This window comes from Schistocerca gregaria, chromosome 10 (genome assembly GCF_023897955.1).
Source record: "Schistocerca gregaria isolate iqSchGreg1 chromosome 10, iqSchGreg1.2, whole genome shotgun sequence".
Classification (NCBI taxonomy): Eukaryota; Metazoa; Arthropoda; class Insecta; order Orthoptera; family Acrididae; genus Schistocerca; species Schistocerca gregaria.
In genome coordinates, this window is record NC_064929.1 from 64098663 (window position 1) to 64116217 (window position 17555).

A 17555-nucleotide genomic window follows, 5' to 3' on the forward strand; every position below is an offset into this window, starting at 1 on the left:
TCTCTCTCTCTCTCTCTCTCTCTCTCTCTCTCTCTCTCTCTCCTCCCCCCCCCCCCCCCCCCATCAAAGAAGGGGAAGCGGACGTCGCCGCCGCGAAGAAGACGCCTGCGATGTTGTTGTCTTCAGTCCAGAGACTGGTTTGATGCCGCTCTCCATGCCACTCTATCCTGTGTAAGCTTCTTCATCTCCCAGTACTTACTGCAACCTACATCCTTCTGAATCTGCTTAGTGTATTCATCTCTTGGTCTCCCTCTACGATTTTTACCCTCCACGCTGCCCTCCAATGCTAAATTTGTGATCCCTTGATGCCTCAGAACATGTCCTACCAACCGATCTCTTCTTCTAGTCAAGTTGTGCCACAAACTCCTCTTCTCCCCAATTCTACTCAATACCTCCTCATTAGTTATGTGATCTACCCATCTAATCTTCAGCATTCTTCTGTAGCACCACATTTCGAAAGCTTCTATTCTCTTCTTGTCCAAAATATTTATCGTCCATGTTTCACTTCCATACATGGTTACACTCCATACAAATACTTTCAGAAACGACTTCCTCACACTTAAATCTATACTCGATGTTAACAAACTTCTCTTCCTCAGAAACGCTTTCCTTGCCATTGCCAGTCTACATTTTATATCCTCTCTACTTCGACCATAATCAGTTATTTTGCTCCCCAAATAGCAAAACTCCTTTACTACTTTAAGTGTCTCATTTCCTAATCTAATTCCCTCAGCATCACCCGACTTAATTCGACTACATTCCATTATCCTCATTTTGCTTTTGTTGATGTTCATCTTATAACCTTGTTTCAAGAAACTGTCCATTCTGTTCAACTGCCCTTCCAAGTCCTTTGCTGTCTCTGACAGAATTGCAATGTCATCGGCAAACCTCAAAGTTTTTATTTCTTCTCCACGGACTTTAATGCCTACTCCGAATTTTTCTTTTGTTTCCTTTACTGCTTGCTCAATATACAGATTGAACAACATCGGGAAGAGGCTACAACCCTGTCTCACTCCCTTCCCAACCACTGCTTCCCTTTTATGGCCCTCATCTCTTATAACTGCCATCTGGTTTCTGTGCAAATTGTAAATAGCCTTTCGCTCCCTGTATTTTACCCCTGCTACCTTTAGAATTTGAAAGAGAGTATTCCAGTCAATATTGTCAAAAGCTTTCTCTAAGTCTACAAATGCTAGTAATGTAGGTTTGCCTTTCCTCAATCTATTTTCTAAGATAAGTCGTAAAGATCGTCACGGAAAGCCACGGGCGAGGCCGTTGCCGCCCTTAAATCCGCCATGGCGGAGGGCGTCCCTGAGGGCGCAACTGGAAGAGGCGCGCCCTCAGGTGTGGCAACTGACGGAGGGCTTGACCCTTGCGGCTCGCAAAAAGGAGGCGCCGACCGCCATTAGGGAGGGGGCAGATGCAGAAACTCAGACGACCGCCTCTCTGGCCGACGCGGACACGCACGCTGCTGCAGAGGTTGTCGAGGAAATGGAGGAGGTGGTAGAGCAGCCGCAAGAAGAGGGCGGCTAAGAGGCAGCACAAGTCGCTGCTGTCACTGCTGTGGTCCGAGAAGGGGCTGCCAAACATGGCAAATACGACCACCTGTCACTGCCGGACAACCCGCGAGCGGCCAAGCTGGTGATAGACATGCTAACGGAGTCGCTGCGAGATGGTACATACCCGTACCTCTACCCCTCCTGATGTTCCCAAACCCCCTCTTCCCCACCAACCAATGACTTTGGTTGGGCAGCTGCAAACCTGCACAACGTCATCTCTAAAAAAAGACCTAGCGCTGATTAATTCCCATCCGATCTTCACGTCCCGGGATTGGCAATGGATCATAGATGTGGTGCCAAGAGCTAGGGCCAAGAAGAAACATCACCTAGATCTCCTAGCATACACCATTTATTTTATCCTGCCTTGCTCGGGAAAGTCCAGTTTTTCCCTTGTCCCAGTTCACTGCAAATTTAAACGCAGCCAAAACCTATCTACTAGGTCATTTATATATATTGCGAAAAGCAATGGTCCCACAACACTCCCCTGTGGCACACCAGAGGTTACTTTAACGTCTGTAGACGTACCTCCATTGAAGATAACATGCTGTGTTCTGTTTGCTAAACACTCTTCAATCCAGCCACACAGCTGGTCTGATATTCCGTAGGCTCTTACTTTGTTTATCAGGCGACAGTGCGGAACTGTATAAAACGCCTTCCGGAAGTCAAGGAAAATGGCATCTACCTGGGAGACTGTATCTAATATTTTCTGGGTCTCATGAACAAATAAAGCGAGTTGGGTCTCACACGATCGCTGTTTCCGGAATCCATGTTGATTCCTACAGAGTAGATTCTGGGTTTCCAGAAATGACATGATATGCGAGCAAAAAACATGTTCTAAAATTCTACAACAGATCAATGTCAGAGGTATAGGCCTATAGTTTTGCGCATCTGTTCCACGACCCTTCTTGAAAATTGGAACCACCTGTGCTCTTTTCCAATCATTTGGAACCTTCCGTTCCTCTAGAGACTTGCGGTACACGACTGTTAGAAGGGGGGCAAGTTCTTTCGCGTACTCTGTGTAGAATCGAATTGGTATTCCGTCAGGTCCAGTGGACTTTCCTCTGTTGAGTAATTCCAGTTGCTTTTCAATTCCTTGGACACTTATTTCGATGCCAGCCATTTTTTCGTTCGTTCGAGGATTTAGAGAAGGAACGGCAGTGCGGTCTTCGTCTGTGAAAGTGCTTTGGAAAAAGGTGTTCAGTATTTCAGCTTTACGCGTGTCATCCTCTGTTTCAATGCCATTATCATACCATAGTGTCTGGATATGCTGTTTCGATGCACTTACTGATTTAACGTAAGACCAGAACTTTCTAGGATTTTCTGTCGAATTCACTGAACGCTTCACGCATAGCCCTCCTTACGGGCCGGCTGTGGTGGCAGAGCGGTTCTAGGCGCTACAGTCTGGATCCGCGCGAGCGCTACGGTCGCAGGTTCGAATCCTGCCTCGGGCATGGATGTGTGTGATGTCCTTAGGTTAGTTAGGTTTAAGTAGTTCTAAGTTCTAGGGGACTAATGACCACAGCAGTTGAGTCCCATAGTGTTCAGAGCCATTTGAACCATTTGAAGAGCCAAAGAAGAGCGGCGCGTTTCGTCACAGGGTTATTTGGTAAGCGTCATAGCGTTACAGAGATGTTTAGCAAACTCGAGTGGCAGACTCTGCAAGAGAGGCGCTCTGCATCGTGGTGTAGCTTGCTGTCCAGGTTTCGAGAGGGTGCGTTTCTGGATAAGGTATCGAATATATTGCTTCCCCCTACTTATACCTTCCGAGGAGATGACGAATGTAAAACTAGAGAGATTCGAGCGCGCACGGAGGCTTTCCGGCAGTCGTCCTTGCCGCGAACCATACGGTACTGGAACAGGAAAGGGAGGTATGACAGTGGCACGTAAAGTGCCCTCCGCCACACACCGTTGGGTGGCTTGCGGAGTATAAATGTAGATGTAGATGTACAACTTCCAACCCATTATTTTGGAGTAAATGTGTTAGGACAAAGACTCCTCTTTTTTAAGGCAACCTCTGTGAGGCTGTCAAGAGAGAGACAATGTCCCGACTCAGGTCGGGTGGCTACCCCGCGCGGCTAAAGGCAGCGAAAGTTACATAAAAAACTGTAGTAACTAACTGCTGCATAGCGTAGCCCGATGTCTACGTTCGTCGATGCAAACAGCTACTCCATTCGGAATTTGCCACAGTTTCCGAGGATGTGGGTAACTTGGGACCTAACAGCACGAAATACCAGCCACCTTCATTTATGAAACACAAGTAGTAATGAGAGAGCAATGTGATTGACTACCTACAAACTACTTACGATTCGTCATCTTCTCTTCTTAATGTTCGTCACAGTAAACCTTTACCAAGAGCAGTGTGAAATGGAAGAGACGAATGTACCCTTAAGTACACTTTTGCCTTCTCTTTACGTCGCTTACCACTTGTTTCCCTCGTGGCAAGGGCTTTTTTAATATGAAAAGTTTCGGAGTCCACTTTACGTTGCATGTCTCCCCCCCCCCCCCCTCCACACACAGGTACGGTAAGTCGCTACAAAGACTCTGACAAGGGGAAGGAACATCACTTCCAACAGGGAAGTTTCTACTTATTAATTAAATGGCTTGCATCTATGATATGGACAAAAATTGCTTGCAGGCATAATAGTCCTACGCAATAGTTGATCAAAAAGAAACAGAACGTAAGAACGACGACGAGGTACAAGATGATATAATGTCCAATCACTGTTTACATGCCAGTGCACTGTCTAAAAGTTGCATTTTCACAGTCTACTTTTCCAACAGATCCAATATAGTTTAGATGGTAATCAAGAGAATAACACCTTCACAATTCACTGAGTGGACGGTAGAACGCTCATCCATCAAAAATTCATCTTTTTTGATGAAAGAAGAGGCTATGTAACTATTAAATCCACTGTTTAAGTGTCACAATTAACTATTTGAAGTTTCCCTATGAATTCATGCCTGTAACATCAAATTATATAGGCCTTTATTCAATAAGGGGCTAGGAAGACACTAATTCAATAAAAGATAGTTGCTGTTTTAGTCGTGTAGAAGGAGTGTCTAGTTTTCGTGGAGCGCCCTTGTTGCAATTACATGTAATTTGAAATAGAAAATTAAATATACATACTAAGAGCTTACCTTTTCCCCCATATCGGTCGAATCTAGCCTATCAGGCCGCATCTTCTTCGATCCCGGCATCTTTAATATCAGGAGTGGATCCAGCAGAATACTGCAGCAAACATATCTACGAAGAAAAGAAAAGATCTCTAAATAAAGACAAAACGAAGTTCCTATTACACAGTCAATAGCAAACTGACATAAGTAAAAAGAGAATAATATTTGAAACTTCCTGGCAGATTAAAATTGTGTGCCGAACCGAGACTCGAACTCGGAAAGTAAACCTGTGAGGACGGGGCGTGAGTCGTGCTTCGGTAGCTCAGATGGTAGAGCACTTGCCCGCGAAAGGCAAAGGTCCCGAGTTCGAGTCTCGGTCCGGCACACAGTTTTAATCTCCCAGGAAGTTTCACATCAGCGCACACTCCGCTGCAGAGTGAAAAACTCATTCTGGACAATAACATTTGTTTCCAACATAGGAGTTCAAATGAGTAAGTGTTTAAATATTTTGTACCGGGGAAGCACAACACAACTGGATACAACTAATATCTTGAACTCATTGTGACAGGGTATTAAACATCCTCGGAATTTCTTGCCGCGTCTGACACACATCCTGCGTCAGCTCATGAAGGTTGCGGGACACAGGTTGGTATGAACTTTACGTGTCTTCCCAACGCCTACCTGGCATAGTCATTTTTCTAAAAGTGGTTGTCAAATTACGACTCGCAAGCCTCATGTGGCCCAAATGAAACATTCGTCTGGCCCTAGTGCCGAGTGGCGGATAAAAATATATACATTAAGTTTATCATTCACTATTATAAGATGAAATGTTTCGTAGTTTTGTGCGATTTTTTGGATACCGCAGCATTTTACAAAGGCCCGAAAATTATTTGTGCAAACAGCCAAAAAGTTATGAGAACTTGTTGGTCAATAGTCTTCAGTCCACAAATCAGCTCGCTGAAACTGAAATTAAATATACTTATATGGACTTGGTGCCTATTCTTTCGGACATGACTTCCAGAAGTCTACAACGAAATTAGAATTATATTAATACCTTCAGCTGCTAACGGGCGTTGATATATATCAACGGGGACGGGTGAAAATCTGTGCCCCGATCGGGACTCGAACCCGGGATCTCCTGCTTACATGGCAGACACTCGATCCATCTGAGCCACCGAGGGCACAGAGGATAGTGCGACTGCAGGGACTATCTTGCGTACGCCTCCCGCGAGACCCACGTTCTCACCTTGTATGTCCACTCACTACATTCCTAGTGTCCCACCCCAACACACTCATTACTCGTGGAAGACATTTTTTCCAAGTCCCGTAAGAGTTCGGACAATATGTGTGCATCCGCACAGGAGGAGGAGGTCATGGCCGGTATTGCCAAAACTATATATTTATATGGATACGGTGTCTGTTCTTTCCTCTGTGCCCTCAGTGGCTAAAATGGATGGGACCCTCCATAGCACACAATGACTGTAAAGAAACAGATTACTACATTAATAGGTGTAGAATAAAGCGTAGGGCTATAAACTAGGATATGCTGAATGAAATCTGTTTGGCTGTCTAAAGAGTAATATGTGATGCTTTCAGTGATTACCGCACTACAATATTGTCACTTGATGTTTCACAAAACCCCAAAAAATTATTGTCGTATGCGATAGCACCAAAGTTAGTTTCCAGTGCCTAGCGAATGAGACAGCAACAGAAACTGAGGGTGGCAAACGAAAAACTGAAATGTATAACTCCACTTTCAAATGGTGCTTTTCAAAGGAAAAACTAGGAGAACTGCCCCACTTTGATCCTCGTACCACTGAAAAGGTGAATGAAAGCAGTAATAGTGTCAGCAGTGTTAAGAAACAGCTGAAATCGTAAAACTGAACGAAACTCCAGGGCCTGGCAAATCCCTATCAGATTGTGTACTGAATTTTTTTCCGAATTAACCCTTCTTCTAATTATAATCTATGATAGATCCCTCGGAAAAACGGCACAGGACACACCGATCTACAAGAAGGGTAGTAGAGCTGATACACAAAACTACCGTCCAACATCCTTGACATCGATTTGTTGGAGAATCTTAGAACATACTCTGAGCTCACACATAATGAGGTATCTTGAACAGAATGATTCCATCAATGTCAACCAGCAAGGATTTCGAAAACATCTATCACGTGAAACCCGACTCGCTCTTTTCTCACATGACATCCTGAAAGCTATGAATGAGCCAGTCATATGGATACAGTATTTCTTGATTTCCGAATAGCGTTTGACTGAGCACCACGCCTACGCTTATTGTTAAAAGAACGATCATACGTGGTATCAAGTGTGCAATTTGTGATTGGACTGAGGACTTTTAGGTAGGGAGGACGCAACGTGTTATCTCGAATGGGCAGCCATCGTCATATGTAGAAGTGACTTCAGGTGTACCCCAAAGAAGTGTGTAGGGACCCCTGCTGTTAATATGGTATACCAATGATATTGCAGAAAATATGAAGAGAAAGCTTAGACTTTATGCAGATATTGCAGTTATCTACACTAAAGACCCAAATAACCTGGTACACCTGCCTATTATCGTATAAGGCCATCGAGCACGCAGAAGTGCCGCAACACGACGTGACATGGACTCGGCTAATGTCTGAAGTAGTGCTGGAGGGAACTGACACCATAAATCCTGCTGGGCTGTCCACAAATCCGTAAGAGTACCAGGGGGTGGAGATCTCTTCTGAACAGCACGTTGCAAGGTATCCCAGATACGCTCAATAATGTTCATATCTGGGGAGATTGGCGGCCAGTGGAAGCATTTAAACTCAGAAGATTGTTCCTCGAGCCACTGTGTAGCACTGTGTGGGGTGTCGCATTGTCTTGCTGGAATTGTCCAAGTCCGTCGTAAAACGGCCGTCCGGAAAAATCCCCACTTCATCGGGGCGCAGCCCCGAATCCTCCCGCGGTCAGAAAAATGGAAGCGCCGGCCTGAGTGGCCATGCGGTTCTAGGCGCTACATTCCGGAACCGCGAGACCGCTACGGTCGCAGGTTCGAATCCTGCCTCGGGCGTGGATACGTGTGATGTCCTTAGGTTAGTTAGGTTTAAGTAGTTTTAAGTTCTAGGGGACTGATGGCCTCAGAAGTTGAGTTCCATAGTGCTCAGAGCCATTTGAACCATTTTTTAAACCAAAAATGGAACCGAATTCTCCCAAGCCCGCAAGGGTCTGAAAAATAATGGAACCGAATCCTCCCGTTTGAAGCAGGTAGCAGTCCTAAACGTTATGAATACTCCAAGCAGGCAAAGGAAAGCATATAAAGTTACAGTAGAAGATGTAAAATTTTTTCCGCGTATATTGAATGTTAAAAGTTTTATCTTTTATCTTATTTAGATATTTATTTTTAGAAACTAGAATCATTTATAGCCTAGATTTTTTCATAATTAATTTATTGAAATAGCAAATTATGATTTCGCAACACATATTCTATCTCAGTGTTCATTTTATGAATTATGGTTACATTTCCAGCAACTCTATACAATGTACGACAGAAACCTTCCAATTTCATTTTTTGCGTCGTAGACATGTGCAAGCGTGTTTCGAAAGGAGAAAAAGATGGGTCATGAATTGCTGGAAAGACAATGGGGAACCAGAACCTGGTACTCAATATACATTAATAAAAGACGTTACAAACATGAAAAAAATTGTAAACAATTACATTTCTTCTCCCTCTCGAAAAGTATACTCGAACAGTTCGTCTCAAAAATTTTCCATTCCCAAGGCATTTTCACATCTAGCAAAGTGGAGAGGAATATTACTGATGTATTTATGCGTCGTTATCATAAACACAAGCTGCATATTACTTTCTGCCCTTTCTTATGTAGGTACGGTAGAATGAGTTATAATTAAGATATTTTTACACCGGATCGGTCGTTGTGAGGGAACCTGCGCATGTAGCATAAACTTTAAAGAATAATGATTTTACATGAACTCGACAAATGATTGTACATGAACTCGACAAGAAACAACCCTTTAATGAAGTACATGAAATGAATATTGATTACGTGATAGATGAAACTGTTAATAAAAATTCGTTTCACTGTAACATGTAACTATACGCCCCCCCCCCCCCCCCGGATCAAATAAAAGCCGGCCGCTGTGGCCGAGCGGGTCTAGGCGCTTCACTCACTCCGAAACTGCGCGACTGATATAGTCGCAGGTTCGAATCCTGCCTCGGGCATGGATCTGTATGATGTCCTTAGGTTACTTAGGATTAAGTAGTTCTAAGTTCTAGGTGACGAATGACCTCAGATGTTAAGTTCCACAGTGCTCAGAGCCACTGGAACCATTTTGTACAATAAAAATGTCGCACTTCTTAAAGTACCAACTTATGATCAAAAAATAAACAGCACTGTTACAAGTGCCTAAATACGGACAAAGACTAATAAATAGGCACAGGCTGTCACTCCTTAACACCCGTATTTGACGACATTCGCCGAGTTCTTAACTCACTACATTTAATATTTACACACTATCACGAAAGTTCCCAGCCTACATTACTTCAGCCATGTAATATTACATTTCACCTTTTCTGTTATATGGAAAGCACATTCTAAATATCGCTAAACACAGCAATTACTGTTCGATACACTTCATACATGCGAAATCAAGTATTTTATAAGAAATACTGTAAAATCCGTAAATAGGTTCGCCACCCACAAGAAAAACATTACCGAATCCTCAGAGTTGGAAAAAACAAGGCGAACGATTCAGCCCAAATAGGAACTCCACCTACAACGGCACAGCTGTCACAATCAGTAATCAACCGTCCGCAAAAGAGCCGGGCGACAAGATGGATTCAATTACCCCTATTTCCCTCAAACTCCAAAGTTTGGGAAGAGGAGACGAGGGGGGGAGGGGGGGGGGATGTGCGCTATGTGAGGATAAACAATCGATCATGGTTGATATATGTTATCTAAAACTATTTAGTATTATTTTCTGACTTATTGTTTGTATGTTTTGCGTTGCTTTTCTTCCCCAATACAAGTGACAATCATTGTGTGTGAAATTAGCGTTGATATTTCTATGTGGGTATTAATTTCGTCTATGAGACAATAAATTTATACACTAACGTGGCATACATATAAATCATTCAGATCATACGAAGAAATGTATTAACACAAAAAATGATGAGTACCACAAAAATAATTGTACCGGTTGAGCCCTTAGAATTGGTGTTAGCTTTCAATGATTTCAATTTTGATGTAAGAAGACAGTAACTTCTCGAAAGAACAGATACCATTGATGACCGTGCAGGTTCTCTAGAATAAATGATAATTAACTGAAACCCTCAGCTGCGCGACACGTGTTGTTGACATACCTTAGTGGGCGCGAGTAATGAGTGGATGGGCACAGTATCTATTAGGAACAAAAAAAAAAGGATCGAATGGCTCTGAGCACCATGGGACTTAACTGCTGAGGTCATCAGTCCCCTAGAACTTAGAACTACTTAAACCTAGCTAACCTAAGGACATCACACACATCCATGCCCGAGGCAGGATTCGAACCTGCGACCGTAGCGGTAGCGCGGTTCCAGACTGTAGCACCTAGAACCGCTCGGCCACCCCGGCCGGCTATTAGGAACATTAACGTATGTTGATTGTGGGCAGATGAGAAAGTGGGTCTCACAGGAAGAGTGCATGGTATAAGTCCCTGCCGTCGCGCTATTCATCTGTGTCCTCGGTGGCTCAGATGGATAGAGCGTCTGCCATGTAAGCAGGAGATCCCGGGTTCGAGTCCCCGTCGAGCACCCATTTTCAGGTGTCCCCACAAGATATGTCAACAACATCTGTCGGTAGCTCAGAGTATCAATTAATTATCATCAATTTTGTTGGTAAAATCTATTATCAGAATGCAGGCCTCGCAGTGGGCAACAGTATGGCCGGGACACTGGAAGAAATAAGAGGTCCGCTTTTTTTAAAAAAAAACGGAACTTCGTCCACAAAATTTTTCTACGAATACATGCTACTTATTATGATGGTCTACTTCGAAACACACTCCACCACAACTGATACACCGCTCCAAATGCCGTTTCCGCTTCCGAAAGCAGTCTTGGTAGGTCGGATCGCGCGAAGCGCCGTCTGAGAATGTTCTTTTATCTCGTTGCAAATCTTCGTCCTTTCAACGGGTTGTTCGCCTTTGCCAATAAACAAATATCCACAGGGGCTAGGTCTGGAGAGTATAGAGGACGAGGCAGCACAATGATTTCGGTTTTGGGCAATAGTCAAGCAGCAACACGGATTGTTGGTTGGTTGGTTGGTTTGTGGGATTGAAGGGACCAGACTATTACGGCCATCGGCCTCTTTTTCCCATGAAGTTGAACCCCCCCCCCCCTCCTCCCAAGAAATAAAAACAAACAATGGAGATGACAAAAGACGACAAAGGGCAAGATAGACTCAGACTGAGACCAGACAAAAGGAATTAAAATCACACTGAATTTGACCACCAAGAAGCGTACTAAAAACCCCAGCCTAAAATCGTAGGCCACAGGCCAGACTCAGCACAAAAAAGGGCAAACAATTCAAGTCATAAAAAACCCCTGCACGAATAAAACTCAAAACTAAATCTGAAATCGCAACGTCATCTGATAAAAGTGCAGGAAGCGTATAAGGCAGCGCAAACGTCAGCCTGGGCGGAGTTAAAAACGGGCAGTCCAACAAGATGTGGACCACAGTCAAAGCTGAGCCGCAGCGACATAAAGGTGGGTCCCCGCGGCGCAATAAATAGTAATAAATCCAGGTGTGGACCAACAGGGATGATGTGCGGGTGCGTTATCGTGATGCAAGAGCCGTGCATTGTCTCACCGTATTTCAGCCAGTTTCCTTCTCACATTCTCTCGCAGGCGTGGCCACACGTCCCGATAGTACCATCGGCTAACAGTTTGTCCCTGTGGCAAGAACTCATGATGGCTAATCCTTCAAAGTAAAAAACTACACTACTGGGCATTAAAATTGCTACACGAAGAAGAAACGCAGATGATAAACGAGTATTCATTGGACAAATATATTATACTAGAACTGACATTTGATTACATTTTCACGCATTTTGGGTGCATAGATCCTGAGACATCAATACGCAGAACAACCACCTCTGGCCGTAATAACGGCCTTGATACGCCTGGGCATTGAGTCAAACAGAGCTTGGATGGCGTGTACAGGTACAGCTGCCCATGCAGCTTCAACACGATACCACAGTTCATCAAGAGTAGTGACTGGCGTATTGTGACGAGCCAGTTGCTCGGCCACCATTGACCGGACGTTTTCAATTGGTGAGTGATCTGGAGAATGTGCTGGCCAGGGTAGCAGTCGAACATTTTCTGTATCCACAAAGGTCCGTACAGGACCTGCAACATGCGGTCGTGCATTATCCTGCTGAGATGCATGGTTTCGCATGGATCGATGAAGGGTAGAGCTTCGGGTCGTAACACATGTGAAATGTAACGTCCACTGTTCAAAATGCCATCAATGCGAACAAGAGGTGACCGAGAAGTGAAACCAATGGCACCCCATACCATCACACCTGGTGATACGCCAGTATGGCGATGACAAATACACGCTTCCAATCTGAATTCACCGTGATGTCACCAAACATGGATGCGACCATCATGATGCTGTAAACACAACTTGGATTTATCCGAAAAAATGACGTTTTTCCATTCGTGCACCCAGGTTCGTCGTTGAGTACACTATCGCAGGCACCCCTGTGTGTGACGCAGCGTCAAGGGTAACCGCAGCCACGGTCTCCGAGCTGATAGTCAGTGCTGCTGCAAACGTCGTCGAACTGTTGGTGCAGTTGGTTGTTGTCTTGCAAACGTCCCCATCTGTTGACTCAGGGATCGAGACGCGGCTGCACGATCCGTTACAGCCATGCGGATAAGATGCCTGTCATCTCGACTGCTAGTGATACAAGGCCGTTGGGATCCAGCACGGCGTTCCGTATTATTCTCCTTAACCCATCGATTCCATATTCTGCTAACAGTCATTGGATCTCGATCAACACGAGCAGCAATGTCGCGATACGATAAAAAATGTCGCGATACGATAAACCGCAATCACGATAGGCTACAATCCGACCTTTATCAAAGTCGGAAACGTGATGGTACGCATTTATCCTTCTCACACGAGGCATCACAACACCGTTTCACCCGGCAACGCCGGTCAACTGCTGTTTGTGTATGACAAATCTGTTGGAAACTTTCCTCATGTCATGACGTTCTAGGTGTCGCCACTGGCGCCCTTGTGTGAATGCTCTGAAAAGCTAAACATTTGCATATCACAGCATCATCTTCCTGTCAAATTTCACGTCTGTAGCACGTCATCTTCGTGGCGGAGCATTTTTAACGGCCAGTAGTGTATCAGCACGGCTTTGGCATTTTACCTGACCTCACGAGCTTTTTTTGGTCCTGAAAAATCTTGCCCGACGCATTGTGAAGATTGAACCTTAGTGTCAACATCATAACTGTAGAAACATCATAACTTTTAGACCCATGTCTCATCAGCAATTATGATTCTCACAAGGAACATAGTTCTCACTTGCGCAATAATTTGGGCAATCCAAAATCTGTTTACAAATTGCGAGGCGAAGGTCTTTCTGGTCTCGACTCATGAGTTGTAGAACGAACTTGGCGGCAACACGATGCGTTCCAAGACAGTATGTCAGGATCTCATGAGATGATCCAACTGAAATGCTACATTCTTCTAGAGTCTCCCAGTCAGTCAGTCTTCGAATGGCGAGCAGAGTTTCGTTGACGTTCCTGTCATGAGCGTCGTCGGAAGACGTCGAAGGGCGTCCTGAACGGGGGTCATCTTTAACTTCCGTCAGCCCAAAGTACGTTTTAAGCACTCATCACCATCATCTTACTGCATAATTTGGTGTGTCTCTGTGAAGGTTTTCTTGAGTTTCACGCAAAATTTAATACAGATGCGTTGCTCCTCTAAGTTTGTCATCCCGAAATTCGCAAACTGTGCGACAACGTTCTACGCAATACAGCACTGAACAATAACAGACATACAGCAATGACTCTTCCGGCAATTACACATTCAAAAGAGTTGTGTGCAGGTATAGCAACCGCATATCGCACTCAATTGGCGTGAAATTACGAATGTTCCGGAATTTTTTGAACAGATCTCGTAATCGTCAATGAGCTGGAGAGAACGGTTTTTGTGAAATATAATAAATTTAAACCAGAAAATCGTTTTTTTAGAAACGGGACGTAGATAATACAAATCTCTTTCGCCCCTTGAAGCTGGGCATCACGAAATCGCTTCATACCAGTGCATTCGGTTAACTGTTTTCGAGCGCTAGGTAGGTGCAGATTGTACACAAAGCTACCAACGCTTCTGACATGTGCTGCCATGTCCACGGTGTTTCAGGTACTTCTAGAGCGACTTATTTTTTTCCTTCCATGAACAAATTTATTAAGGCATTAAGCGGTTGAAGGTAGTAAGACGAGGAATAGATAACGTGCGCAAACTATGACTTCATGCACCCTGAAATCTACTTCAATCCTTAATTAGAGGATAACAACAGCGTAATTTCCTAAGCGTAGTTGTAACCAGAAAACATAAACATGTTTTCGGAATCTACAGAAAATCAACTAGAACAGATGCGATGATAAAGGCCCATTCATGTCATTGTCATCGTTACAGAAGAAATTTTTTATAGTCCATGATTCACTATATACTACGCGCCTTCCATTGTAACGAAGTGAAAGAGTGTGTGTGTGTGTGTGTGTGTGTGTGTGTGTGTGTGTGTGTGAAATCTTATGTGACCTAACTGCTAAGGTCATCAGTCCCTCAGCTTACACAGTACTTAACCTAAATAAATTATCCTAAGGACACACACACACACACACACACACACATGCCCGAGGGAGGACTCGAACCTCCGCCGGGACAGGCCTCACAGTCAATGACTACAGCGCCTGAGGCCGCTAGGCTAATCCCGCGCGGCGAAGTGAAAGAAATAAAGAAGATGATACACTGAAGCAAAATGCTGTAGCCAACAGTTACAAAACCACCGACGTTACTAACACTTAGAGACAAATCAAGAAACAATATGAATCACACCTGGGTCAACTAGTCACGAATAAGGCCCAGGAAACAAATTAGGTATATTGCCACGGGATACAACGGTAAAAATCACAAACAGAACAATACTTCAAAATGTCATACGTTGCAATAGGTTTTCAAACAAATAATACTTCGAAGTTACACCCCTGGCATAAAATCGGACCTATAGGTGACAAATTCCTGACCCGAGGTGGGCTGTGACTGTAATCAGCGTTACATGGGTCAAACAAAACTGTTTTTTAAACCATGTTACAAAGAGCACACGTATTCCCAAAATGAGACCGCTTTTGGTACAAACATTGTTATAAATAAACACTTCACGAAATAGAAGAGAGAATGAAAGCGCTACATACAACAAATAAAGAAATACTGATATCTTTTCACGCCTTCCACATTCTTTGACTTCCTCCCTAATGCTACCCGTTCACTCGCCCTCCCCCTTCCTCCTCCGCCCACCGTTCTGTGCCTATACAGGTGGTGGCGGTTGTTGGGATAATTAAGGGGGACTAAACAGCTAAGGTCATCAGTCCCCCATTCCAAAAACAGGCGAGACGAAAATGTGCAGAGCAGGTAAAACCCCAAGGGGAAAGAGACTGCCCCCCCCCCCCCCCCCCAGTCACTGAAAGAACACAAATTGCGGCAACGAACACTACGGACAAGAAGATTACAGATGAACACCAAACAGCAAGAAACAGAAGAAAAGAAGACGGCCGCAGACTGGTTGACTGACCACGAGAACAAAAAAGGGAAAGAGCCAACCATCCGACTACACACTAAAGTCAGCAACCAATTATGAGAGACTCGAGGACAAGAGACACAGAAAGGGAAAGGTGCAGGACCTCCCTGAATGGAACTACCGCGGATAAAATTTAAAACGTCGTCAGCCATGGAGGCCTAGTCACATAAAACCAAAGGCAAAGTGCCCGGGAGATTAAAAGACTGCCGGAGGGTACGCAGTCGGGGACACTCCAACAAAATGTGGGCGACCGTCAACCGGGACCCACACCGACACGGGGGGGGGGGATCCTCCTGACGCAAAATATGGCCGTGCGTCAGGTAGGTATGGCCGATGCGGACTTCAATAATTTGTTGTATGCGTAATAGTTGTGGCTTTAGTATGTAATATGGAATAAGCGATCTCTATCTTTTCTTGGTCCGTATAAAGCAAGTTCAGTCCCTTCATGAACTATGTAACTTGTATAATCAGTAGTTTGAATAACGTAAGTTTAATTCCTTTATTTATGCCTTCAGTGATTGTATAATGTAACCAAAGAGACTGAGTATGCACTATGTCCTCTGTAACATGGCATACACACACTTGATATTGTCTGAAGTTACTCCCTTAGCGTTTCTCCATCTCTCCCCCCCCCCCCCCCCCCCCAATCCACTTTCCTCTCCCACACTTTCATTGGCCGGTGCTAATTTTACATCCTGAATAGACCATTCTGCATATCCGATAGTTCCACCTCCTGTAATTACTACCCTCCTTCCAACTCACCCAGTCTTTGGCTTCCATTTCGTTGACATGTTTTCTGTCACTTGCCTTATACTTCCTCACCCATTTCATCCCTTAACACCATGTCATCCCACCCCCATCCGTCCCCTTCTAATAGTTGTACTTTCGTCCCATCGATAAATTTGCCATCACCTCCCTAACACCCATCCCACACGCTTTAATCTCGACGCTGTTCCAGCTCCTCACTCAATTTTTATAAGCGTCCAATCATTATATGAATTATGCATTTAAAACCTTATATTTCATGCATTATCTCTCTTCAAACATATTGGTTACAACACATAATATTTTAATGGCTAACTTTCGTAATTTTCTGTACCAAATTTATGTATAACACATAAACCCACCTTATAAGAAGATTCGACGGAGGGCTGTGTCCTGTCACAGTTATAATTGTTCTACACGGCACTGATGGACAGTTTTCTCCTTTAAATCAGTATATGATGTAGGGTACTCCTTTCGGCATGCTGTCATATTTTCGTGCTATAAGCATATTATTTAAATCTTGTATTCACAGATAATAGAGTTCCTCCACAGATATATTCACAGATTCATTCACAGATAACACAGTTCTTCCAAAGATGTACGATTTTATGTACCTAGGATCTATCCAAAATCTTGGATTATGCAGCATAGACTAACAACCTACGTTGTTCATATTTGACCAGCAGACAACCAATAACTTCCACGTTATAATTTTAGACCATGTTGATTGCACGTGTTGCTACTGTCTAGAAGTTAATTTTGGGGCTCAATCGTTTTACAACTGGGAAACACGTTTGCTAACCGGCAGATGTACATTTCAGTGGTTTTGTACTTATCTACACGTTGGTACATATAGTTTAATAGATCCTGACGATGACTTTACTTAAAGTCTGATTATACCCAGCACATAAGCATTATTTAGAAAAAATTTAATCTGACATCGGATGATGATGATCGGTTTTGTGGGGGCGCTCATCTTCGTGTGGAGGAGGAGAAGCAGCTTTTTCAGTAGTTGCAGGGGCAACAGTCTGGATGATTGACTGATCTGGCCTTGTAACACTAACCAAAACGGGCTTGCTGTGCTGGTACTGCGAACGGCTGAAAGCAAGGGGAAACTACAGCCGTCATTTTTGCCGAGGGCATGCAGCTTTACTGTATGATTAAATGATGATGGCGTCCTCTTGGGTAAAATAGTCCCCCATTCGGATCTCCGGGCGGGGACTACTCAGGAGGACGTTGTTATCACGAGAAAGAAAACTGGCATTCTACGGG

The 17555-nt window shown here is 44.1% G+C and overlaps 1 protein-coding gene across 2 annotated transcripts in view; it reads right to left on the reverse strand.

Moving 5' to 3' along the window:
• The window catches only part of LOC126293475 (uncharacterized), a 282060-nt gene that overhangs the window by 198565 nt on the left and 65940 nt on the right, over window positions 1–17555 (reverse strand). For both annotated transcript variants that reach the window (XM_049986718.1, XM_049986717.1), the window contains exon 3: window positions 4695–4800. In XM_049986718.1, the coding sequence (XP_049842675.1) occupies window positions 4695–4754 (60 nt within the window). In that variant the 5' untranslated portion in view covers window positions 4755–4800. The remainder of the gene's footprint in view (window positions 1–4694; window positions 4801–17555) is intronic.